The 25232-nt window shown below is 50.5% G+C and overlaps 7 protein-coding genes across 7 annotated transcripts; 2 read left to right on the forward strand and 5 right to left on the reverse strand.

Moving 5' to 3' along the window:
• Positions 1–1799: 1799 nt before the first annotated feature.
• Aud_007309 (protein tyrosine phosphatase-like domain-containing protein) lies at positions 1800–2657 on the forward strand (the record flags this gene model as incomplete). Its single annotated transcript, XM_043292202.1, has 3 exons — positions 1800–2332; positions 2390–2529; positions 2584–2657. 3 exons carry the CDS (start codon positions 1800–1802, stop codon positions 2655–2657), a joined length of 747 nt encoding a protein of 248 aa, XP_043148137.1.
• A 150-nt stretch (positions 2658–2807) lies between these two features.
• Positions 2808–4142, reverse strand: Aud_007310 (adaptin-binding domain-containing protein; the record flags this gene model as incomplete). The annotated part of the gene is made up of 3 exons (XM_043292203.1): positions 2808–2887; positions 2935–3240; positions 3308–4142. The coding sequence occupies 3 exons, from the start codon at positions 4140–4142 to the stop codon at positions 2808–2810; spliced, it is 1221 nt and encodes a 406-aa protein (XP_043148138.1).
• A 524-nt stretch (positions 4143–4666) lies between these two features.
• Positions 4667–5186, reverse strand: Aud_007311 (putative small nuclear ribonucleoprotein SmD3; the record flags this gene model as incomplete). The annotated part of the gene is made up of 4 exons (XM_043292204.1): positions 4667–4769; positions 4817–4946; positions 5008–5068; positions 5130–5186. The coding sequence occupies 4 exons, from the start codon at positions 5184–5186 to the stop codon at positions 4667–4669; spliced, it is 351 nt and encodes a 116-aa protein (XP_043148139.1).
• Positions 5187–5674: 488 nt separating this feature from the next.
• Positions 5675–6433, forward strand: Aud_007312 (phosphatidylglycerophosphatase; the record flags this gene model as incomplete). Its single annotated transcript, XM_043292205.1, has 1 exon — positions 5675–6433. The coding sequence occupies one exon, from the start codon at positions 5675–5677 to the stop codon at positions 6431–6433; it is 759 nt and encodes a 252-aa protein (XP_043148140.1).
• A 983-nt stretch (positions 6434–7416) lies between these two features.
• Positions 7417–9339, reverse strand: Aud_007313 (homeobox domain-containing protein; the record flags this gene model as incomplete). Its single annotated transcript, XM_043292206.1, has 3 exons — positions 7417–8696; positions 8749–8948; positions 9005–9339. 3 exons carry the CDS (start codon positions 9337–9339, stop codon positions 7417–7419), a joined length of 1815 nt encoding a protein of 604 aa, XP_043148141.1.
• Positions 9340–14428: 5089 nt separating this feature from the next.
• On the reverse strand, positions 14429–19471 carry Aud_007314 (aminophospholipid-translocating P4-type ATPase DNF3; the record flags this gene model as incomplete). The annotated part of the gene is made up of 1 exon (XM_043292207.1): positions 14429–19471. The coding sequence occupies one exon, from the start codon at positions 19469–19471 to the stop codon at positions 14429–14431; it is 5043 nt and encodes a 1680-aa protein (XP_043148142.1).
• A 2011-nt stretch (positions 19472–21482) lies between these two features.
• Positions 21483–24273, reverse strand: rfeF (putative transcription factor RfeF; the record flags this gene model as incomplete). The annotated part of the gene is made up of 7 exons (XM_043292208.1): positions 21483–21893; positions 21942–22009; positions 22072–22921; positions 23031–23450; positions 23697–23762; positions 23899–24024; positions 24268–24273. 7 exons carry the CDS (start codon positions 24271–24273, stop codon positions 21483–21485), a joined length of 1947 nt encoding a protein of 648 aa, XP_043148143.1.
• Positions 24274–25232: the final 959 nt, after the last annotated feature.

Below are 25232 nucleotides of genomic sequence, written 5' to 3' on the forward strand. Positions count from 1 at the left end.
AGGAACCGTCCCAGATATAGTGGACGTCCGGAAAGGACGTACCGGACAAGCAAACTATCCAGAGTACGAAGAAGCCCAAAGAACGATAAGGACTCGCCAATTCGCCCTGCATTTTCTTGGTGCTCAGCCTAGCTGTGTTCTTGCCAAAGAGAAGCCAGCGGGGGGTTGACAGACTAAAACAGAAACGGGTAATCCGTCCAAGTGGAATACCCAAGCGACAGTGTCGGTGCCATACCACAGCCTTGGTAGGCTTCGCATTGACACCAGATGAAGATGAGGCACTGAGGCACCTGATCGAGTTATCTAGCACTCTCGCATTATCTTTCTTGCTCCCCCTTCGCCAGATCCAGTCGAGAGGCATTATGTGGCTTTATATCTCCTCCACGTCGAGGGGGACATTTTCTCTCCCCATCGTGGCTTCAAGCCATTTCGACAATCGAGGGTGATGAACTCGACTGCTGTTGGTCAGTCCGGCCCTGGCTGTGACTTCCAGCCAATCATATTTGGGAAATGCGCAAAAAATGACATCACAGTGGGTTCGATCCGAAGTTTGGAGAAGACAAACGGCCAATTCGGGAATTTTGGCTCGCCTATGACGTTAGGGGGTCATTGCCAAGTCTCGCTGAAGCTCGGGCCCTCTCGGCTGTAAGTATGAAGAGGGGCCGACTGGCTTTCGCACAGCATATATCTGTTCAGTGTTCACTAATCTTACTATGAAGAGGTGATTGATATGGAAAATAGGGATGGACTGACCGTCAGAGACACTGGCGATCTTGAATAGTATGGTAAAACATGGAGAATGGATCGGCTGAGAGTGAAAGACGGATAGACATTCCCTGCCTACTGTCTCATGCATTCAATGTTATCTAGATACTTGGTGTAGGACATTCATGACTGTTGACCACAGTGTGGACACCCTGATCGGCCTGACTAGCATACTGTTATGTTTCTCAACATCCCCACATCGACCGATCAACTGAGCTGAATACCATCTAAGATATGCATAGGGCTCAGCATAACTACAGATTGATAGAGAACAAATTTATCAAAGGATCTGATCCGAGAAGCAGAAACAGGCATATCACTAACTATTATCATTTCGGCATACAGTCAGCGCTCAAACCTCACCACTTACTACTTTGTTTACATGACATCAGACCGCATGGCTGGAAACCTTGTCAGATGACAAAAGTCAAAAAAATCTTCGTCTGTTCTTAGCGTCAACATGAAAGCATTGTCCTCTGCTCACTGATATCTTTTGGTATGGTACAACAGATGCATATATCTAGGCTGAAACATGAGTCAATACCGATTTGTTACGCCACGCAGAGCTCAGACGGTCACTGTCTTCAACCTCTTAAATTGAATATCAGACATTTTTATTAAGCAATTCATGTCTCTGCCTAACGGTGACCTCGTTATCTGCTGCCATTCTTCAAGGCAATATGGCATTCTTTGCATCATGATAGACCGATGATGTCGAACATCGTCTCCGTATATTGAAGGAATCGCACGTGGAGCACATGAGTTGATTGAGTTCCGTCTTGTTGCATCCGAGGATCGATCTGATCTGACTTATTACATAATCACCAACCATCCTCCCATCAAATCAACAAAAATAACCACCTTCACAAGCTTCGGCGTTGCGTCCACCAGTCCATTGACAAGGTAATTTAGCATAACTTGTGAGTTTTAACGCTGCCTAATATCTGCCCCTTTTTGAAGCTTGCCGGTTTCCCTTCCCCTGCGGCTCAAGCAAACAACACATCTACTGACACGCAAAAAGGGAGTACGCGACAATGTCCCAGTCCACCACAAGAGCCTCATCGGCTCCCCGGGCCTCGGCCTCAGGCCTTACTCGCGTCTATCTCCTCGCCTACAATGCAATCAGCTTCTGTCTCTGGGCCACCTGCGTCATCCGCGGCGCAATGCTAGCCCTCTCGCTCGCGCCCAACGGCCACCTCCCCGCTATCTTCCACCACGTCTACTCCCCGCTGCTCACAACGACCCAGACGCTCGCGGGCCTTGAGATCCTGCACAGTCTGCTGGGCATCGTGCGCGCCCCCGTCATGACAACGGCCATGCAGGTCGCCAGCCGCCTGCTCCTGGTCTGGGGCGTGATGTATCTCTTCCACGACCGCGGGGATGGGCACGGCGGCATCGTAGGCGGAGATTTCCACGAGGCATTGCCGTATGGACCTGGCGCCAAGGTAGGCGATTATGCGTTCCTGGGATGTCTGGGGGCGTGGGGCGTCACCGAGTGTATCCGGTATGGGTTCTTTGCCTTGCAGGTTTGGGGCAGTGGTGTGCCGAGTTGGTGGACTTGGCTGCGGTATTTTCTTCCTTTCTCGTTGTATATACAAATGTATGTGTTTACTGACGATGGCAGGTACAATACCTTCTATGTGCTCTACCCAATTGGTATTAGCAGTGAGTGCATCATGGTTTGGAAGGCTCTGAAGCCCGCTGCAGAATGGAACCCGCTCTACTGGTGGTTCTTGGTGGCGGTGCTTGCCATCTATGTTCCCGGTATGTTGGTTTTTTGGAGAAACCGTGCGAGCAGCCGCTGACTCTCTTCTTCAGGCTCATACATTCTCTATACGCACATGATTGCACAGAGGCGCAAGGTTATGAAGAAGAAGGGAAGAGCCGAGTAAGTGTCAGGCCTTAAGGTTGCTGTAAAATTACCCTGGGGGATACTGGAGCTGTCATGATGTACATCTATGTAATCAATTATGGACAGCCAACGACTTGGCTGTATCCATTTTATCTATAGCTTAGAATTTTCATATTGTCGTAACATGGATCTATAGTTCTTTCATGATATCTCGTACAGCTTTGGCAGCAAATTTCTTGCGCTCACTCTCCGGTAATTCGGAACTCATGTCTGGTCTATTAGCCTTCGAAATTTACTTTCCTGGTGAGAAGACATACCTCTGATAGCTTGCATCCGCATCATCAATGCCTCCAAAGACTCGACCTTGAGTCCATCGTCGATTTCCTCATCCTCATCCTGATGATCCACGTCATCGCCCCCATGCTCAATCGCCATCCGCAAACCCAGCATCTCGCGTTCCAGCTCGTTGACTTCAAGATCGAACCCGTTCTCCCCGCGATCCAATCCAAGAAGATGCTCCTCAAGACCATCGTCGCTAAATCCACCGGGATCCGCATCCTCAGACGGCGCAGCCCAGTCATGCGTCTCGAGGATTTCCCTAATGCGCCGCATACCCTGGTATTCTGCCACAGCAATCAGTCCACACTCCCATCAACAACATCCACAAAGAAAAGAAAGAGAAAGACGAACCCCCGTAGACATTCCGCTGCTCCCCCTCCTCCCCCTTGGGATCCCACTCGAGCACCTCCACCCCCACCATCCCCATCTCAAACAGCTGATCCTCCCACCACCCAACAGAAAACGGGTCATCGCTCGCATCCAACTCGTCCAAATCGCCGTCCTCGGCGCGCACTCGCCCACCTTTATGGCCCTCTCCTACTAAAACCAGCAGCACAGGAACATCCCCGACCTCCCCGCGCTCCTCGTCGATCACACCTTTGACCCGTCCAACAGCAGAAAGGAACTCTAAGAGGCTTTTCACGTCGGCTCGAGACTCGGGTGTACCTGCATCTGCGACCGTGCCCGTGCCCGTACCCGCAGGCAAACTCGCGCTCGTATCCTCCAGATTCCTAATACAAATCACCAGAGCCCCGATCGCGTCGCGGACAACCTGTGCATCTGCGCCGGAGAATTCGACCGCCCATTGCGCGGGCGCGGGCGCGGGCGCGCTTTCCCCTTCTCGCTCTGTCTGTTTCTGCGTTTGCGTTTCTGCTTCCGTGTGCGCGAGTGTATGCGCGTGTTCATCTGCCGCCGCAGGGAGAGGGATCTCGTCGACCCATATCGGGATGTCGGCGGTGTAGTACCTGTTTGTGAGGCGGAGGGGTGGATGGGTGGTGTACCCTGCGAAGGAGGCCGGGGGGTCGGCGACTCGGGTTTCTGTTAGGGAGTGCAGGAGCGATGGGATCGTTGAGGCCGAGTGGGAGCTTGGGGAGAGGATGAGGAGACGGCGTGGGTTGCGGATTTGCGGTGCGGTGGTGGTGGTCTGACTTTGGCTTGCGGAGATGGGGTGGGGTGCGGAGGTCATTTCGGTGGTAGGGTTGGGTCGGCTTGCGCTGGATGAGAGGGCTGTCGCTGAGATTTGGTCTATTTAGAATTGTTGCAGGGGACTTGGTACTTCTTGCTCTGCTGCCATGTGGATTGGAGAATGTGGTTTGTTGCGGGGAACTTTTGGCGGAGAAGATTTCGGAGTGTTGGATTTATCTACGGAGCACCAGGGGCCAGTTTGGAGAGATTGATCGCTTGGAACGCCAGTCAAACCAGAATTGGGCTACTAGCAAGACATTGAGAGAAGCTTTATCTGTTGCCATGCCAGGTAATCGCCACGACCAGTGCAATTCAAGATGGTATTCGACACATGCATGTCTCGCAGTACGCATCCTCCACCGGGTCCAATTCTTTCCTCCAGAAGTCAAAGTCTGCTATCGCAGGGTATCGCCCCGAAACCGGTCTTCTCAAGGAATCACATTTTTCAATCCCACATAAGTACCATTAGGAATGACGAAAAACCACACAGAAAAAGGAAACGCCAACGAAAAAGAATCCACCAGATCAACCCCTCCGTTGTCCCCGAGCCCTCTGCACCGTCGCCTTACCACGAGCAAGACCGACACCTCTACCACGCTGGCCGCGCGAACGGAACATGGGTGCGTTTCTGCAAACGTCAGTACGTAAACCACATAACCAGTAGAGATGTAATACCTCAACATATCCGGCACGATGAAGAACTTGACGTGGCTTCCGCGAATGTAGACCTGGTCCAGGTGCGACACGCGACCATCACGAGCAGTGACTGTGATATCCTTGAGCTGGACGTTCATGTTATCCTCAGCTGGGAAAAAAGTGTTAGCATAATCCTGAAACCACCGGGCTGATTGTCACGCGCGACGAACCTTCCAAGAGCTTTCCTCGATACACCACCCCCGAAGTAATCTCCAGCGTTACGACGTGGCCCTGCGATTGCAAGTTAGCTCGAGTCCAGTATACTTTATAAAGGCAGCAGAGTAAAGCGGACCTGAGCTTCATTCAAGAGCTTGATGGGGATACCGATGGTGCTGGTCAATTTGCCCATGTTGAAGGATCGGATGCGATTCGAGCAAAGTTAGGCGAAAAAAAAAGCAGAGTCGTCGCGAGAATGGATTGAGCGGAAGTGACAAAAAACGAGTGCTTTTCTTAATTCCACAATTCGAGCTGACCGTTCTCCGAGACAGCAAAATCCTGAGTACGATGAAGAGAAAGAATGCGGCGCCAATGAACTGAGTTGAGCGGGTTGAAGCTAGCGGAGGTCCAGTCAAGGCGGAGAGTCCCCTACTTGTGCGGCTCTGCTGCAACTCTCTCTGTACCACTTGTAGATCGTCAATTCTTCAGCTTCATCAAGCAACCTCAAGTACATAAACATGGACTGTCCTCATTGATACCTTGCCTCAATCATGAACACATAATTACAATTACCTTGACTCTCTACTTTCACCACTTTCGGCCCACTCATTCAACTGCCTCCAACTCGCTAAATCTTCCGTATACATACACAACACCTTCAACTGCAGTGAAAGAAGAAAAATGGCCAGCACACCCAACACCAACCTCCGCGGCTTCAACCACGCAGTGCAAACACTCCTCCGAAACCCTTCCCAGTTCCTCCCCCATCTCACCATCCCAACCTTCACCCACCTCCCCGAACAACTCGGTCCGCATCTCTACAGACAACCTCCAGGCGAAAAACCCGCGCCAGCAACGACAGCAGCAACAACGAAATCACCCACCATCCGTGCCCTCGTCCTCGACAAAGACAACACCCTCTGCCCGCCTAAGACAACCACCTTCCCTCCCCAGATCCTAGACAAGCTCTCCGCGCTGCGCACCTCGCCCACCTCGCCCTTCAACCAGTCCACAGCGCCCGACTCGATCCTCATCGTCTCCAACCGCGCAGGGAGCCATCCGCGTTTCGACGCCGAGGTGCGAGAGATCGAGGACCAGTTGTCCTCCCTGCGGATTCCGGTCTTCCGATTGCCCGAGGGCAGTGAGAAAAAGCCGTTTTGTGGAAAGGAGGTGGTGGATTGGTTTCGGAAGCGCGGGGTGGTGACGCGCGCGGATGAGATTGCGGTTGTCGGGGATCGGCTGGGGACCGATGTGCTGATGGCAACCATGATGGGTTCTTGGAGCGTCTGGTGTCGTGATGGGGTTTACGAAGGCATCGATCCGAACAAGGGGAGGCCGAATATGAATATCCTCGAGAGGATGGAGGTTTGGATCGAGAAATATCTGAGGGAATCCCGAGGATTGAAGGCGCCGCTGCCAAGAGGATGGGAGAGCCAGTAGAGAAGCTCTCTCATCTCTTGTACTATATTCATTTGATACCCGCTTTTACTAGCTATATGTAGATATACTCAAGAGGCCTTGTGCCTCCAAGTCAACAGACACTGTACACAACATGCATGCCATTCTTGGTCATGATCCTAAGATGGATTGGCCCTGAAGCCAGGCAGGATCTTGTCTGCCGTTTTCCTAGCAACCAACCGGCCGTCTGCGCAACATTTCTCGCAAAAGGAGTCCCTGCGATTTGGCGTGACAGCTGGCTAGGTATCGGCCAAGTTACCCAAGCGCCTACATGCGTAAATGATGAATCGAAGTCAAAAGGAACAAATGTGAGTAGGAGACTCAAGCTCAAGAATCCCAGAAGAATCGCACCATCACAAAGTAAAAATGCAAACAATTCCTGACCCGCCGACCCGGAGAAGACCAAAACCGATAAAAGTAAAAAAATTCCCAGCAGAGATCGCCCATTTTGCTCACTTCCTGGCATAACCACGTTAAATGACCCTGGCCATGGTCAAAAATGAAATCAAGAAGTAAAAATGGACAGGGATAGTAGGGAAGAAAATCAACAAAAAATTGTTGAGAAACATCAAGAACACGAAGTGTCAAAAGGCGTCAGGACCAGCCGCAAGAGAGAAGGGTATAAATACAGAAGAGGAAAAAAAGAAGAGATGAAAAAGAAGGGGGAAAGTATCGGTAGCAAATATCGAGAAATGTGACGACATAAGCATTTATTCACCTGCGCCGAGGGCCGAGAGACGCCAAGTTGCAGTTTGAGGAAGACAGCATTTCTGCCATCCTACCGGGATGTCATATTGACAGTCCATCCAATGCCCCAGGGGCATTGAAAACATGGCCAACCCCGGTAAAACTCATAGAGGCTTGAGAAGAATAGCCACCTCGTTGCTTCAGTTACTATCAGGTGTAGAGGACGACAGTAGAGTCATTTCAGATAGGGTATGAGAGGACAACCAGGGGTAGGGTGCTCATGATCCCGGAGCCATTGAGTTGACATCAACACCCTCCATGCTTTGATAGTCGGTTGCAAGCATTGGCGAAGTTTGGCCAGACAAGGTCTGCATGGGCAGTTCGAATGTGTTTCCTTCAAGTCCCATGGTAGTGGGGACAGAATAGTCCATGCTCTGCTTAACGAACATGTCATTCATAGCCATCCCATCATCTGCAAAATTGGCCTGCTGCTCGGTTCCCAGGGTGTACATATCCTGCGGGGTATGTGCCATGTTCGACAAGGGAGGCGAATGTTCAGCGATCATAGGATCGGCATGGCTGACATTGGAGAAGGAAGAAACGGCATGCCCCATGCTGGACGAATCCATCGAAGGCGCCACAAAAGGCAGGCTGAATGAAGGGCCGCCCATGTGTGTAGCGACCGGGGTAGACTCGCCGGTCGCACTGGTGGCGAAGATGGATGGGCTCGCAAAGTCGGAAGGAGAGCCGGTGGTCGTAGCAGACATAGGATGACCCCGAGGATCGAAACCATACGAGGGGGAAGTGTCGATGCGCAGATTCAGGGCTAACGGTTGAGCCGACTGAGGGACAGGCGCAAAAATACCCGAATCCGCGTTATGGTATGGGGCCGGAGTCTGGGACATGGTGTAAGACGGGAAGTGAGACATCTGCATGGCTGAGAAGTCAACAGCAACCGGAACAGAACGACTCCTTTGCCGCTTGTGACCGCGCGCGACTGGAACGTTCAGGGTCGACTGATCCTGATACATGTTCATGAATGCCGGCGCGAATTGGTTCGGCTGGGAGGCAGGGCGCTGAATGAAATGAGGTGACATTGGTGGTGCCATCGCAAGGTTGCTGTATGCCAGACGGTTTTGGAAAGACTCCAGCGACACTAACTTGGCCAATTGGACACTCAGAACCTTGGGATGACCTCCCAGATGGTGCACCAGGATCTGGCTCGCTTGCTGATCCTCCGTAAAATCACCACATTGATAGAATCCGCCGGAGTTCGACGAATCCATGTAGAACAACGGAGGACGATTGAGTTCCACGAGGAGGCCAGCGGGTCTGGCGGGAGCCCCGTTGGACGGGGCATTTGGATCACCCGACTCGAGCGTGATGTTCTTGATGTAGGAAAAGGGATACTCGATTTTGTATCCGGCAGAATCGTTATTGATGTAATAAGTCATACACGCCTTTTCGGGGGAGTAGAAGACAACCAGATCCATAGCGTTTTGCCCGATGCGCCGCCAGCTTCCAATGGTCAAGGAACGACAGGTGAAGTGATGAATGACTTGGCTACATCAGCAATCGCTACAAAGCGAGATGATTTAGTTTGAACTCACCGACTTTCCCTGAGGGTGCAGACTCGTTCGGGTAAGCACCATTGGTTCCATATGTACCTGTGCGCCCGAATGGGTCTCTCGCACCGGCCTTGCTCGGGTCGAATTGCATCGCCAGATACTGTCTCATCGACTCAGGAATTGAATCACAGCCTTCGCCGGTTTCAATACTCTTTTTCGCGAGCATCTTAATCTTGGCTCGTCTGTGGTCGCGGTTAGTGCATACAATCAAGCGAGGCCGGATCTATCTTCCACCAACCTGTTCTGGAACCAGATCTGAACCGAACGTTCAGTCATGTTGATCTCCTGAGCGATCCGCTCGCGCGTGGCTGCTGTGGGAGTAGGGTTCTTGTTGAATTCAAGTTCCAGAGTGACTAGCTGATCCTGGGTTGCCCGTTGTCGCTTATTGTTCTTCTGCTGTTGCGTCAGAGTGCTCTTCCGGGGCGGACGGCGCGATGCCGATGTTGAAGGAGCCGTGGTAACACTGGAGTTGGAGGGAGAAGGGGTCGAAGCGGCCGAAGATGACGAAGCTGTGTTCGCCGCGGTCGAGGTTATCGACATAGTCGAAGGGTCGGGCGTGCCTGTCGAAGACATTGTTTGCAGAGTATAACTCGAAGTATATAGTTTTGAGAGAAATGAGATATAACCAGTCTTGTCCGATGGTTTCAAGGGAAGGGTAAGGAGAAATATGACGATCCGGCCGACACGGTAGAATAAAAAAAGAGAGGCAAAGATGTTTTCTTTCGAGTCTCTCAAAGCAGCGTCAAGCGCGAGAGGATTCAAGGTGATCCAAGAAAAGGCAACGGTATGGGAGTAATCGGAATCAGGGCCGAATTGTTTCCAAGACCACAAGCCTAGATGGATGGTATAGATGATCGCGTCGCAGAAGCGTCAAGCTGGACGGCGAGAAATGAGGCTGTCAAAAAAGGAGAGCTGGCCAAGCAGCTTATAATGATCAAAGGAATCCTGAAATCTTCGCGACAGGGTGGATCTCTTGGATGGAATTGTCAGCACGATAAAGGAGCGTAGGGAGATGACAATCCGAGGATGTGGACGAAGAGAGCGGATTCCAAGGTCGTCGTAAAGGAGTGCAACGAACGACCAGGAAAGTCAATAAAAGAGGTTGGAAGTGAAAGGAGTGGACTCAACAGAGTGAAAGAATGGAAGAAACGAAAGAGTGAAGCGTAAAGAAAAGAGAGAGGGGAAGGGAAAGGAAAAAGGAAGGCTGACAGATGACTGGGGGGGGAGGAAGAGGGAGAGGAGAGGAAGAATGAACGAGTGAGAGACGAGGGAAACAAACGGGTGGAGGAGTGAGACTGAGAGAGCCCCAGAGGAGAGAGAGTCTAGACAAGGACAAGTTTTAGTGCCTGAGGTTGACCGCAGTCAGGAGATGGGAATTGCCGAAAGGGGCCTAGTGGGGCTGGCTGGCACGGCTGTTCCTGACTTTTATTACTGATACAGACCAGATACGGAGTTACTGTCGGTTAAGTGTGAGTGGAGGTTCTTTTGCTCTCTCTATTATGCATGCCTGCTGGGGACATCCAGAGTGTGACGGTAACTGTCATGTATTTTTCTTTCCTCCTTCCCTTTTCTGGTACTTTCTAGACGCCGGGAGCCCCGAGGATCAGTTCAGGAACAAAGGATCCCATGCGTATTGACGGTTGGCAGATCGCAGGCTGGTCTCAGATCGTCTGGTATTGATGTTTAATGTCCACAGGGATATCCCTTTCCTACCAGCGATCTGAGATATCATCTGCTATCACGATCTCGTTCCGATTCTTCGATCATGACTCGTTGCTGCATCTGTTAGGCCTGGAGCTCTGGCCTTTTTTTGTACCGTACCACAGAAAGAAAAGGATAAAAGTCGGGATGGCGGTCGCTTCGAGTAGGGGGGCGCAACAAATAATCAGTCACCATTTTGAAGGTGTTTTGACCCCTGCATCGGGAACTGCATCTGCTGCCCAATGCCTTTTATGACGCATAAGTAGAGGGGCGACTACGTATCTGTCGCCCTAGTACGGGAGTAGTCTCTACTAGTCCTACAATGCCAGGTATGTCCGAAGTTCTGATAATAGCACCCCGTATCGATAGTAAGTTCGACTAGAGAAACTAGCCTACATTCATAAACGAAATGGTAGACAGTGTCTATCCTTGGACTCCGGCTTGTTATCATCAGTATCACAACTCTGGAGGTTGATGATCCAAGGAGTACGATGAAGTACATCCAAGTCCAGTCCAGCGCCCAACGTGGTGCATTGTAGTCTGTACAACAACGGGTCGGGCCAGTCCTTCATCTGGTGCGTAGAAGCACGTTGTCGGGAGGCGTTTGGAAACAGGGGACGCTCGGAGTTCGCGGTATTCTCGTCAATTATGTACACGTAGCACCGATTACTCCGTACTCTTGTCCGTATAGAGGTAAATGTTGCAGAAAAGGAAAGAAGAACGAAAAAAGCAAAACAAGAAAAATCAGATCCCGACAACGACAGGAGTATTCCACCATGGATCTGATCAGTGGAGCAGCCACTCAACTATTGCAGACCTCCAAGACCCCGATAGTACTAAGCGACGTCCTAATTCTAAACATCAAGATCCGGAAGACTGCTGCCGTTCTGGTTGTTACAGTTTGCCAGTTTTCAATGCAACCACTAACTGACGTGCGAAGTCTGGTTTCAAGCTTGTCTTGCCACCGGACAGAGTTTCCAGGACAGAAAAATTCTGTCTTTGAACCAACCTTGTTTCTCAGTTCTATTGATAGTACCCCGAACCTAAAGACGAAAGGATTCGGAGTCAGGCATACGATTTGCGGACCAGAACGTGAGTAAGTCCGTCCTTGCCGGGAAGGGACTAGATCCTTGAAATCAATTGACACGTTTCCGAGTTTTCGATCCAGGTACCCGCCCTCCCTGACCCAGCCAGCAAGAAGCCACAATGTTCATTGGACACAATTGTAGTGACAGCGCCAAATAGTAAGGTACCCAACTCCTTCTATTGGGTGTTCTGCGGTGGGGGTGCAGCCTATCCGGTAATGTCTCGTGGTTACGATGGCTCACTGTCGTTTAGATGACGCCGTCCATAGGGATACGATTCCTTTAGGCCACAGAGCCTGTGCACATAAATCTACTCCGTGCAGCGTCTCAGGCTCCTACAACCGATGCGAGCAGCAAGGAGACCAGAAACATCAAGTGACAGACTCAAACATCTTCTTCAGTGAGGTGTTACGTACTCTGTAAGGTACCAGACACTCACCACCTCATGGTTCCTCTATCGACGATCCGTGCGCCCTCCCGTCCGATGGTTGACATTATCATTGGTCCAACCCACCGCTAGTTCATCGCAGCCCATCGACCCTAGCCGCTAGACCACTCTGGGACCGGGACCAACCACACCAGTAATCGCGGCCTACAGCCACAGAAAAATCAAGGAACCGCGACCACTCTAAACAGGCAGTTGAAGCCTGCTCGGATTGGAAAAACAGTGAGCTCTATTCAAGAGTGTGGGATCAAAAAGGTGGGTAGATTGATTTTGTCGACGCTCAAACTAAGTTTATGTGCAGGACAACCGAGGTTTCACATCTCTTGTCTGATAGGCATGGACCGACTCATGGTGCCATGCATCCGCAGACTAAGAGCATCCTTATAACAATGGACTTCTGCCGAAGCTTACCCAAGGTAGAATTAAAGTCCGGATCCGGGATGTTCTTCTCTAGAACTGTGCCATTGTTGAAAACAGTTCTATTCTTTAGGATTTCGACTCGTTCAGCACGCGAGCTCGGTGACGGGTGCTCGGGGACAGTCCCAATCGCAAAGACGACGTCGTCCAGGACTTTGTCATGTCCTTCAGCCTGTTTAAGTTGGCTATTCAGGCCGACCATGGGGTGGTAGCAACGGTGATCGGCGCTTCCAGATGCCACAATTCTCACTGATCAGTACAAATTGAGGTCAATGCTCAAGGTGTTGTTGGTAGAGGGCGATACCCTGAATCATAGTATTGAGTTGGCAAGATGTCAGCGGATTCAAGCCACTGACCGATGAGCAACTGATCCCTCATACTGGTATCCCCACTCCGACAACAGATTCGCAGGCAGCTATTTCGGCGTTTGCTATCGTCTTCGGTGTCTGCTTTCTCTGACCAGTAGTCCCGGTAGGCCATACGTGAGGCACTTTAGATAGTCATCCATACGCTCAATGCCACGGTGCAAATTTCCAACCAAGAGAAAGATGACACAGCCCTTGTCACTATTTTGTGCATGAAGAGAGGCTTCTACTTCTCGAAGCTCACATCGACGTTCAAGTTCCCACAACGGTTATTGACCTTCTTTCCGCTGGGAGAAGTCATATGCATCCGGTCGAGCTAGTCGTAGATGTTAAGGCTTTGATTGACGAGAAAGACACAAGGATAATGATAAGTCTTTACAGTGAGATATGTCTCGCTAATATGCAACCAATATGGCAGCATAAGCTGGTCATATTGCCAAGATGAGGTACGTCCTGTTCTGTACATACTAGCATCGCTAAATAGACCGCAAGGTGAAACTTGACCAGTTACCACTGTCGATGAATCATGGGTCTTGAACCCCAGATGACTCGGCCCTTTTACTTTAAATCAACCTCTATACACAATATAGTCCGATAATCCGATTAGCATTGTAGATGGATGACATGGATTTTAAAAAAAGAACCCCCCCTCCATCACTCACTCCCAGATTCTAAGTTATTCCATGTGCGTGTCCATGTATACCGTATACCTCTATGACCAGCATATCCCTAGCCTTAGCCTTCATTCTATGGCAAGCGTCAGCGCCGCCAACATGATAGCCAGCGAGACAAGCTTCCCAAGTACAAGTACAAACACCACAACCACAACCTCCCTCCCAGCGCTCACAACACCCTTCGTACAGCCCCCGAATGCACCTCGATCTGGGATAAAACAAGCACCGCAATAAGAATTAACTCTACCCTCTCACTCACCGCTATCCTAGTCTCAGACCCCGCTGACGAGCAATTTTTCAACCTGCCAGCCCCCAGGATGGGACAGCAATAGCATGGGCCGCTTCTCATTCAGCCCAGCTGTGTCCCCCAGCGAATGGACATATCACCAAATGGGCCACAGAACAATATGACCACGGCAAATACGTTTATAGACAATCAACAGCGTACTGCTGCTCCAGGTCTGGCTAGCTATTTCCCTTGGCTCGGACAGCCACCTCCCTTCCTCCTTTACAACTGCGAAGCTGACCTAGCACTGCGGCTTCTCCCTTTCAAGATATCTGACCAATTTCAACAACATCAAAGCGTCGTGCTACAGTACACTCGCGACTGGAGGAATGGCAACAAAGGGGAGTATTGGCCGAGCCGCCCGGAGTACACACTACACCACCACCATTGTAGTCTGCAGCATCATGACAGGCTCCATGCAGATTCTGTCAGTTGCTCCGTGAATACTGAGAGAAACTCTAGATTATACTCCATGGACAGTAGACGTCGTATTCTATTGAGACACACAGTTAATACAGTGGGTATGAATATACTGATCTCAGGCTCATGTACAGCAGTGCAGGGATGGTATATAAACAGTAAAACCAACAAACTATAGACTGACTAGCATCCCGGGGTATACAGTGCCAACGCCATGACGCTCTGTAATGACAAATGTCGAAAAGAGAAAAAGAAAAAAGCAAAAGCGATCATTTCAGCTGGCCCTTTCGAATGGCTCCAAACCCTTTGGAAAACATCTCGTGAATCTCGACTGATCGGCGTGGCATGCTCGTTTCCTCGTCTTCCGTCGCGTGTCCAGAGACATCCCTGCTGGAACTGTTCAACTCGGTCAGATCGATCTCTTGCGTTTCAATCTGGCCAGAGCCAGTCTTGGTCATGACTCTGGGCCGCGCCAGAAGCTCTTGGACCTGTTTTTCACGCGCCTCCGTCTCCGCCGCCTCTCGAGCCAGCTCGAAGCTCGACTTCTTCTTGCCATGATCCCAGCCTTGCTGTAACTCAGACGCGGCGGCCTCTTCGAATCTCTTCCGGATCTCCAAGTCCTGCTCGTACTCCTGGAAGATGTCGACGTCTGTGGGGAAGATGTTCGCTCTGATCGCGCTGACAGACACCTCGAAGACGACAACAGCGACAACCGTAACGAAGAGAACCGCCCAGAAAGCCAGGTCGTGGCCGGAATGCAAGATGAAGTTGCCTAGCACGTGATAAATGCCATTACCAGATTTGACCTGGTACCGGCGGGAAAGAATCAGGTTCCACAAGAACCATCCTCCAACTGAAATCACAATGACGATCAAAGAAAGATAGGTCTTGTTATGCACTTCCAAGGCCTGTAGTTTTGTGTTGATGATGATGACGCAAGCGGTGTAGGTGAGAAGCCCGGCCGAGAAGAGGTCACTTCCAGTGTTTGTGAAGAGGACGTTCCCGAAAAGTCCATACATGACGAAAAACACAATCATAGCTTCGCATGTGGCCATGAACGTCCATCCAAGGTAGAGCTTGATGTTGAACCCACCATGCCGCTGACCTTTGGTGTATAACTCTGGGACAGCCAACAGCGTGGAGGCAGACAAGTCTTTGGTAAATATACCAAGAAAGATGACAGCGAGTGATGTGAACAGAGTATTAAACATACTCAAACTCCATGGCTCATACAAGCTGGTTCCAGTGTAGCCGTTCCAGCGCTGATACAGTGCTTGGGTCAAGTAAAACAGCATTTCCTTCCAGAACGTACCAAGCGTGTATTTGCAGGCTCGGATATAATTCCACCGACCGTGAACAAGTAGTAGCTTCAGCAAGAATCTGAACTGGGCAATCGAGTAGTCGGAGATCCGGGCTGCTTGCAAGCCTTCCTTGCCAGTGATTCCAATTCCAACGTGAGCCTCCTGGATCATGGCAATATCGTTGGCGCCATCACCAATCGCAAGAGTCACAGAATCCTTGACTTGAAGCCGTATCGACTTGACAAGGAATGCCTTTTGTTTTGGACTCGCACGGCAGCAGATGACAGAATCAACCATGATGGCCAGCTTGAAGAATTGAGCCCGAAGAGTCTCGTCGGATTCGATGATCGACAGAGTCTGTCCATCAACGACAACGACGGAGTGAGCCACAGAACCTCGACTAATATCTGCAGTCATCTTCAAGATTGAGCGTTCAACATCTCCAGTTTCATGGTCGAGAATGACAAGAGTAGAGTAGTCTTTCACGAGACGGCAAGAGTGGCCGACGTTGATGGCGGTTTCACGTTTGTCGCCGGTGAGCATCCACAACTTGATATTGGCGCGTCTCAATTTGTCAATGGCCTCGGGTACACCCTTTTGCAACTTGTCCTCAATCGCAGTAGCGCCAGTCAATTCGAGCTGTTCTTCAATTTGAGCACCCACCTTCTCGATCTTTGCCTGACGGTCAATGAGACTGGTGCTAGCCTCGTGATAGGCCGCCTTCCACTCGTGATACGTGGAATCGTCGAGGAAACGATGGCCATACATGAGCGTACGTAAGCCCTCCGTAGCAAAATCATTCAGATGCTGGAAGCATCTCTCAAAGACTGCCGATTCGTTTACTACCAGAGCCTCCTCGACCAGATCATTTTGGTCCTCCTCGTTGACAGAGCTTCCCGAGTCTGAGAAAGACGTGGATTGCCTGCTAAGCTGAGCAGACGGACGCGGGCTGTAGTACTCATCATCGTATTCCCTGGTCAAAAGACCACCATCAGTCTCACGATCACGAAGCCATACATCAATGCTTTCTCTCAACGTAGAGACGTTCTTCCCGGAAACACTGGAGCGTCTGTTCTTCGTCATGCTAGGCCGACCGAAGCTGGGACGACTGAAGCTTGGCCGGCTGAAGCTGGATCTGACCCCACTATCCTTCCGACTCTGGTGCTCGCTATTTCGTCTCATTACCTGATTTGCCTCGGCTGCTTTGCGTTTACTGGCACGCCGCTCAATCTCAACTGCTTTTTCATGAGCAAGAGAGGCTCGTTTGAGCAACCGCATCAGCGTGCTATCAGCACCCTTACAGAAAAGACAGATGCGTTGGTCCGGCATTCGAACCACAACAGACATGCGTTTCCGGGTGCTTGTGAACTCGATGACGTCCAGAATTTCATAGACCTCATCCTGGGGCTCTTCTTCTGGACCGTTGGGGTAAGTCCGAATAGTCAGGGTGTTTGGTTGTCGATCAATGACGAGATAGCCAAGGTCCTGCGCAGCCATCACCAGAGCTAGTTCATCAGGGGATGCTGCCTGGAAAGACACGTTTCCAGACTCGTCCTTCTCCGGTATACATGTATGGCACAACGCTATTGCCAAGAGGAACAGCTTGGCTTTCCGCGCGAACAGGGTGTAGGGCTTGAGCTGGATGTATCTCAACATATCGGTGGTACGGCGATCGGCCATGGATCTCGCGATCTTTCGAGGGCCCATGGACATCGAACCAGACACATCCAGAGCGTTCGAAACATTCGAGGGTCTGAACACTTCTCGAGTATCGGAAGCGTTGGACTTACGAGGCACGGCCTTCTTGCCTTTGACACTCCGTTTCTTGTGGATCAACTTCTCTCGATCACCTTCTCTCGCAGCTTCTTCACGGAGATCGAAGTCATGAAACCACGCGGTCCCCGCCACGCTCATCATACGGAAGCGCATCGAGTTGTTCGTTAATGTACCGGTCTTGTCAGAAAAGATATAGCTGACCTGTCCCAGCTCCTCGTTGATCGTGGATGTTCGCGCTTCAAGGGGTGTGTCGGTTTCCTCATCATACATGTCGATGTCGTTCAGCAAGAGCATCTGAACGACTTTGACGATCTCCATACTCACATAAAGCGAGATCGGAATCATGGTATTGAACATGATCAGGAACGAAGTAAAGATTGGGCCGTAGCTGACATTAGCCTCTTCAAGGTACCAAGCGCGGCGCTCAACATCCTGTGACCAATATTTGTACGCAACGGTACAAGCAACCGCCAGGATAATGACGAGACAAACAATCAGCATGACAACCCGGTTGACCTTTGCCTGTAGGGAAGGCGACTTGATCCGAGGGTTCTTGTTGGCGTTCATTCGAATCTTGCACTCTTCGCCGGTGTAGATGACCATACCAAGGGCACGTTCCGTATTTCGAAGAATACTGCCGCGGTAAACAACTTCAGTATTCGTCAGGGGCAACTTCTCCGCGTTCACAATCACATTGCCATCAAATTTGTATAGATCGATGTTCGGATCCTCCACGGCAAAGTGAATGGAGTTGCTGCAGATGTCTTCCACGGTCCCGCACACTTTGGCCACTGGCTGGCAAGGCTGCTTGCTCTTGAGGTTGGTCTCGCCATCTAGGGCCATAGTCTCAATGTAAGCTACACCGTTGGGCCCATTTGCATGAAGCAAGACAATGTCAGCTGGGACAGGCTGATCACGCTCTAGCCTGATCACATCGCCAACTTTGATATCCTGCCACTTGATGAGAGCCCAATCCTGCGCATCGCTTGAAACAGAAACGGTGTCGCTGGCACCAGTGGCCGCAGCAGCGGTGAGATTCGTACCGGGACGAAGAACAGATGCAAGTCGATTATTCTCCTCCTTGTCCAAGCAATAACGACGCCAATCATCAAACCCTTCTTTGCCCATCGAGATACCAACGAAAATCAAAAGAGGGATCAATGTAGTAAAAGTACCTGTGGTACTTAAACCCGGAATCATCTGCAGGATAGCCACGATCAAGAAATAGAAGTTGGCCAACTTTGTGAACTGAGCGAACAATTGTCTGGGAAAGAAACTCCAGAAGCTATAACGACTGGACCGAATCCAATTCCCAATGTATGGCTTACCAGTCCTTTCGTCAATCAAGTCCTCGGTGTGAGTCACATCGAGATCAATATGACGACCGTCTTTGGTCGGAGGAATGTCCTTGATCCGAAGGATGGCCTTGCGCACAGTTTCAATCGCGTTCTCTAGTCGGACCATGAACATAGTACAAGCAGCTTTCCGCTTCAACCAGCTCTCATACGAAACACTCATAGAAAGGTGCCTGCCGTCCTTGGGATCAGAGTAGTATGTCGTTGAGCCGTCATCCTTGTGGGAAGATTCTGACGTGATTGTTGGACGCACGACTTCCGAGTGTTTCTCGTCGCCTGTCGTCGGTGGCTGATTATTCGTTGTTGATGTATCCGGCAGCTGCTGCGAGCCAACCGCTGGGCCCAATTCAATAGCCCCCGGCGATGTCACATCAGATTGCGTCGGAATGTTCTTTGCGAAGATTGTACGCCGAAGTGAATATCCGCGATTTCGGGATCGTGAGCGACCAACATCTGGACTTTGCGGAGACGTTGGGGAAAGAGCGCTATTGGGGGATAGTGGTGAAGCCGGCCCGCGCTCTGCTGATGTGACAGGCGAACGCACCGGGGATACAGCAGTGTTCGTGACGCTCGTATCGATTGTTAGGCCCCTGGAGCCAGGTCGTGTATTCCCGGATTCCTCCACGATACGTCGCTCGAGGTCTGTGGAAAACCGTACATTTCGCTGCTGAGATGGTCTTCGGCCGAGATCCGACGACATTCGAGACGGCGACATGGAAGATCGACGATGAGCAACATCTTCTCGCGCAGAACCGTTATTCGGGGATTGAGTCGCCGAAATATTGAAGCCGTGTTCTGGATGGGTCACTGCCTGATCCTCCTCTCGAATCGTGTTTTCCGTAATCCGAGTCTCATCTCTTGATGCATCGTGTCCGGACATTGCAAGGTGCCGCTCGCTAACGATATCTCTCACTTTGTTGACTCAAGATCCGCCCATCAATCTACCACGTTCTCTTTATCCGTCAACTGGAGGATCAGAATCGAGCGAAATATGGGTATTTTCGTAAGGATATAATCAAAACCGACGGTACTGGCTCATGCTTTGATCCCGGCGTCCTACCACGACTACCACATTTGCTGCAGCCTGGGGCAAAATTTCGGATTTCGTGAGACTCTGCTGTTGCGATTGCCAGATAATTTGCCGACAAAGTAAGAGACGACTTATTTCAAACAGAAAAGACTGTGGTGGGTATTGCAACAGGTCAATGAAGACTGACTGTAGACCAACACGATGGGTATCGGAGAAAGAAAGAAAGTTGAAGAAAATAAACCAGCTTGCAAAACCCGTACAAGAGAGAGAAGAAAAAGTATAAACAAACAAAAGGCGTCCTAAACCAGTAGTGTAAGATAGAGATCAGAGAGAACGAAGAGAAAAAAGAATGAATCCTTTCCGCAGGCGGCGCCCCAGGAAGCGGTTTGTTGCAACAGACTGGCGACAAAAGCTCCGCGATTGAAGAAAAATGGCGGGGGGGAACCGAATCCGGAAAGATGGCCGACTTGACAATTCGCTGCTGGCAGGCGAGAATTAGAGATATGCAAGCAACGCGGAATGCTACAATGATCTGAGAGATTGATTCAAGAAACGATCGAAGACGACACAAGGAGACATGAGCGACAAGCTATTTCATTAGATATCTAGATCCTTGTCCAATTTCCTGTCTCTTGCAAGACTTGGCTCGCTCTGCGGAGAAACTCCAGAGTCCAGGACTGGGAGGGCGTGGGTCAACTCTACTATTTCATTTACGGAGGACAAATTGCAAAGTAGATACTACCTTAGGCTAGACAAACTTGGCTGGCCACACAACGAACGTGGCGTGGGCAGAATGACCTAAGAATAATTAGGATTAACCTCGAGGTTTAGGTTGGCACCTCCAACTCCCACAACAGCGACATGTCTACCTCCAGGCTACAGCATTATCACTATTTTTAAAGAAAAATAAATTCAAACATGAAAAATACCTATGGTCAAGTAGACTACAAGTCTTGCATCTCACAGCCCTTGGAGACAACCTAGTTGCAAATGGCAGTAGTGCATAGCCCCCCTTGGCCTATGAGACAGAAAAGGAAGGCCAATAAGTTCTCGAAGAGACCATGTGGATACTTCTGGACGACCCTGTCGAGTGTGGCGGGATAGAGCGCTCCATGCTTCAATTTTGGGCCACACGTTGAACCTACCACAGAAATGCTTCGGGCGAAACATAGGTACATAGATACGTTACATCTGAGGAATCAATCTCAATGGACATTGAATAGTGGTCCGTAAGGGGCTACCATGGACATGCTTGACAGAAGTTTACGCAGCTTTGTGGGTGCTGTGTACGAAGTACTTGGTAGTGTGGTGGCAAACTTAGTTTCTTGGCCTGGGTCGCTCCGTCTGAACAAAGTCGGGCTCAGGTTCGCAACGTCTTCTGATGTCTTCTGATTTGCATGTCTGTGTACGGAAGCAGCCACTGATCATGTGACTGGCCGCCCACGCAGTGCTCTAGTGGCCCTACGTCATGCGGGTAAACGATAACGGCTCTCAGGTGCGACGATCCCTCTGCACGGAATGAAGTTCTATTCGCTAGTCATCCCAAACATCTTGTCTGATAGTGCAGATCGAGGAAGCAATTGCCCTCCACATGCATGTCAAACAACTTGCACAAATTATCATAAATTGAAGGAATACAAGTCTCGTGAAGCTATGGAACAACGTCGTCACCATATCTAGCCTACCCCAGCAAGTGTTTCCCATAAGGATGTCGCCCATTCATCTTTCTCAATTTCCTCATGGCCGTATCAATTAGCAATATCGTGGCAAGGCTCTACGTATGCTGCCATAGCAAGGAAAAAGACAACGACTACCACCGGCTCTGAAAATACAGAAGTCATGTGTCATCCGCATTTCGCGATCAGTACCTCGGAGGTGGTGGAGGCTGTCCATAGGGTCTCTGCTGTGGGGGATAGCCACTGGGGGGAGGACCAGAGGGAGGACGTCCGTATGGGTCAGAGGGAGGAGGGGCTCCATATCCACCGTACGCCTGTCCATAGCCAGGCTGTGGAGGTCCACCCTGGCTTTGAGAGTAAGGTGCTTGGTTGTAGCCTTGTCCCTGGCCATAGGGTCCTGGCTGGTTGTATCCAGAGGGTGGAGGTTGATTATAGTAGCCGGGCTGCTGGCCATAGTTTTGGCTTGGGTTGTAACCTCCGTACTGGCCAGGAGGTCCAGGAGGGGGAGGACCGCCGGGACCACCCGGACGGGCTGCAGCCTTTTCGTCCTTGGTATCGTACGAGGAATCAATGGCACCGAGCATCAATTTGGCGCACTGAAAATGGTCAGCCAGTTACGACAAGGACTTCCTGGAAGGACCTACCCAGAGCTCGCGAGTCAGATGAATTGGGGGGTTGGCGCGAGCCATCTCATCCTGTTCGACTTCGAAGTCTAACCATTCTGTTAGCCTAGTGTCTGTGCTACGGACGTGTTGCATGTGCGACACAACTTACTGGATGTACAATCGATCAAACTTCCGATCTGGGGATCCTCATCCAAGCTGGCAAGGAACTCGCGGGCCTTGGTGTCGGTGCCAACCTGTGAAAACTGGAACGAAATTGCACCTCTTCCGTACTGGGTTCTGGATACCTCTTCGCTGGCATATCGAATGGTGCTAGCGACAGTATCGTGTGGCTCACCGGCAGGCTGACCATCAGTGATGGTAATGATGAGGACAGGCTTCTGCAGACGACCGGCCCGGGCAGGAGCAACAACCATTGGTTCAATAACCTTGTTCCTCAAGCTTGTACCCAATGGTGTCAAACCGGCGAAGCGAACACGTGAGACGAGCATATTGACATCATCGATGCTGCGGATACCATCGCCAATTTCATTGGAGTTCATGAAGCGCACAGAGATGCCATCTTGATCGAACGTCGACGCACCGCTCGCGACGATGCCAAGAATCTGTCTCAGCTGCTCTTTTCTCATCCCCTTCTCTTCGAACTCGATGGAACCACTGTCATCGACATAAAGGATAACATCAAAGAGAGCGAGTTTCATGACGTCCATTGCCACTTCCTGCGGCACTGACCACTCATGGACAAGTCTGTCCACCTTTGCCGGAGCGTCATTGGCCAACGACTGGACAAGTCTGTCTAGCCTGTCAGGAGGGTAAAAGCTTTGCAAATTCTTCTCCTGAATGGTGCCAATCAAAAGCTGTCTGTAGGCACCGATCTGCTGCTCAGTGGCACGGGCGGGAGGAGCGCCGCCAGGGTGGCCATATCCAGCCTGTCCTGGGCCCCCTGGTGGACCTCCGGGTCCGCCTTGGTACGGAGCGCCTTGAGGAGCATAAGGCTGTCCCTAAACAAGCGATCACAGTCAGCAATCATGATAGGGACAATAGAGTCGCACAGTAACGCAAAAATTGCAAAACACGGCAACCGAATCAATTTGGGAACGCAGTATGTACATATGCCTGTTGCTGTGGAGAATATGGCTGTCCGTAGGGCTGAGCCTGTGGTGGAGGTGGGGCGGTTCGTCCATAACCCTGCTGGGGCTGCCCTTGCCCATATGAAGGTCCAGTACCGTAGGGTGAACCTTGAGGGTAGCCCTGTGACTGTGGATGGGGGCTATACGGTGCTTGCGGATATCCCTGAGGTGCAGGCGACTGAGCAGTAGGGTAAGGAGAGTGGGATGTAGGTGCCGGGGAAGGCGAAGGAGCTGGCTTGTTCGGAGGCACCGAGGGTGCGTTATAGGGCTGATATTGTTGCTGTTGCGGCGGCGGAGTAGATGTTGGATAGGGAGACTGGGGCTGAGCCGAACCAGGTCGAAGCTGAGAAGGATATCCTTGTTGGTTATAATAAGGTCGAGACATGATGATGGACGGCGTCTTCAATCACCGGAGCAGTAGCAGGGAAAGTTGAAGGTTGTAGTCCCAGGAATTGGGGGTTCGACAATCTCTGATGGAAGGAGGGGCAGACGAGCAATGTGGAGTGACAATGTAACCGGGAGGACAACTTTCATTTGATGGAGAGATTGTTGGGCGCAGCGGGCATTTGTTTGAGGAAAGACAAAGAAATCAAGAAAAAGGGAGGGGAAAAAAGACGTCAAGCAGTAAGCAAGAAATTGCGCTTACCGGATTGCTAGGAGCAGACGGCGAAGGAGCACCTGAGTAAGCTTGATACTGTTGTTGCTGTTGCTGCTGGATAATCGAATATCAGCGTTAGCAAACTTAACATTGTTGCGACCGTAGTTAACGGCGATGACGCCGATAACATAATTAATGATACTAAAAATCGTAAAACGAGGGGCAAAAAAAAGTAAAAAAGTGGACTCACATATCCACCAGCACCAGGCTGCAGCGATGCAGGAGGACCTCCCGTGTAGCCAGCAGGCGGAGCTCCCGAATAAGAACCGCTCATCTTCTGCGTGTTGTTTTGAGCGTTGGCGATTTTGGAGGCAAACTGTATACAGAAGCAAGTAATCGTCAGTCTTCAGCGAGCAGAGGGTTGATATTCATAATTGTTATTATCATCATCGTCATCGTCATCATCGTTGTCATACACAGTCTTGTCCTTCTGATATCTGTCCTTGTTTTGATCGACTGACAACCTCTCATCACCCTCCATTTCAGACAAGTCAACTCCGTTTAGGGGGAGCGGGGCAGAAGACGCGGGGCACTCTTTTTAAGAGATGGCAATACTTACCCCCATTGCTGTGGTGTTGCAGTCTTGAAACTGAGGTAGGAATGTCGGAGTTCAATGGGACAAATAGAAGGGGTGAGAAGGGAGAATGTCAAAGATGGAATGATCATGAAGTCCAAATGAAACTAAAAGATGGAAGCTCGACTGGAGCAACAGTGTAATTGATGACGACTTTCAGCTGGAACTAGCCTGTCATGAGACCCGCTTATGGGTGGTATTATTCTTAGTATCTCTAAACTAGCACAATATAACTCAACTTCGGTTGAGGAGGAAAACAATTGCATTTTTACTATATCATATGGGCTGAGGCAACATCAAGTACTTGTAAGGTATATATACGTACAAGAGAATAGTTTGTAGAGGGCAATAGGAGATGAATGTAGTCCACCAAGCAAAATGCGACAAAGCACAGCGATAAAGCTATCAATCTCATCTCGAGGCTACAATTGCATAGAACACTGAAAAACATCGCGTCGAGTACATCCCAATGCGATGATTTCCTCCTTGAAATCAACCATGGATCCCCCCTGTGTCCGAAACCCAACCAAACCATTGAACCATGGAGGCTCCAGGCTGTGCTGGGCTGTACAAACCTTGGCTCTTGAACCCCTTCTTTCCACCTGCTGTGGCTGATATCACTTAATGTCGCCGAGACTTCGCTACCTTGTGCGCATTCATACACTGCTTTAGCTGGTTTAGAGATATATCTCTGGATCGCATGAAACCTGACTGTTTTGGATAAACAGCATAGTTGATTTTGCGTATGAGGTGACAATATTCAAGGATACTTTTGTGTGCTCATCCACAAGTTGCATAATTTTGATGCATTAAGGGAGCTATGCGCTGCTTACTGATCGGTCCCATAACTAGCGAGTCATCAACTACAAACTAGTTACGTATAATCTGTAAACTAGCTCACTGTACAACAAAACACCATACAGGACCTGAGATAGGGATATGCTGATTTG

This window comes from Aspergillus udagawae, assembly GCF_001078395.1.
Source record: "Aspergillus udagawae IFM 46973 DNA, scaffold_5, whole genome shotgun sequence".
NCBI lineage: Eukaryota > Fungi > Ascomycota > Eurotiomycetes > Eurotiales > Aspergillaceae > Aspergillus > Aspergillus udagawae.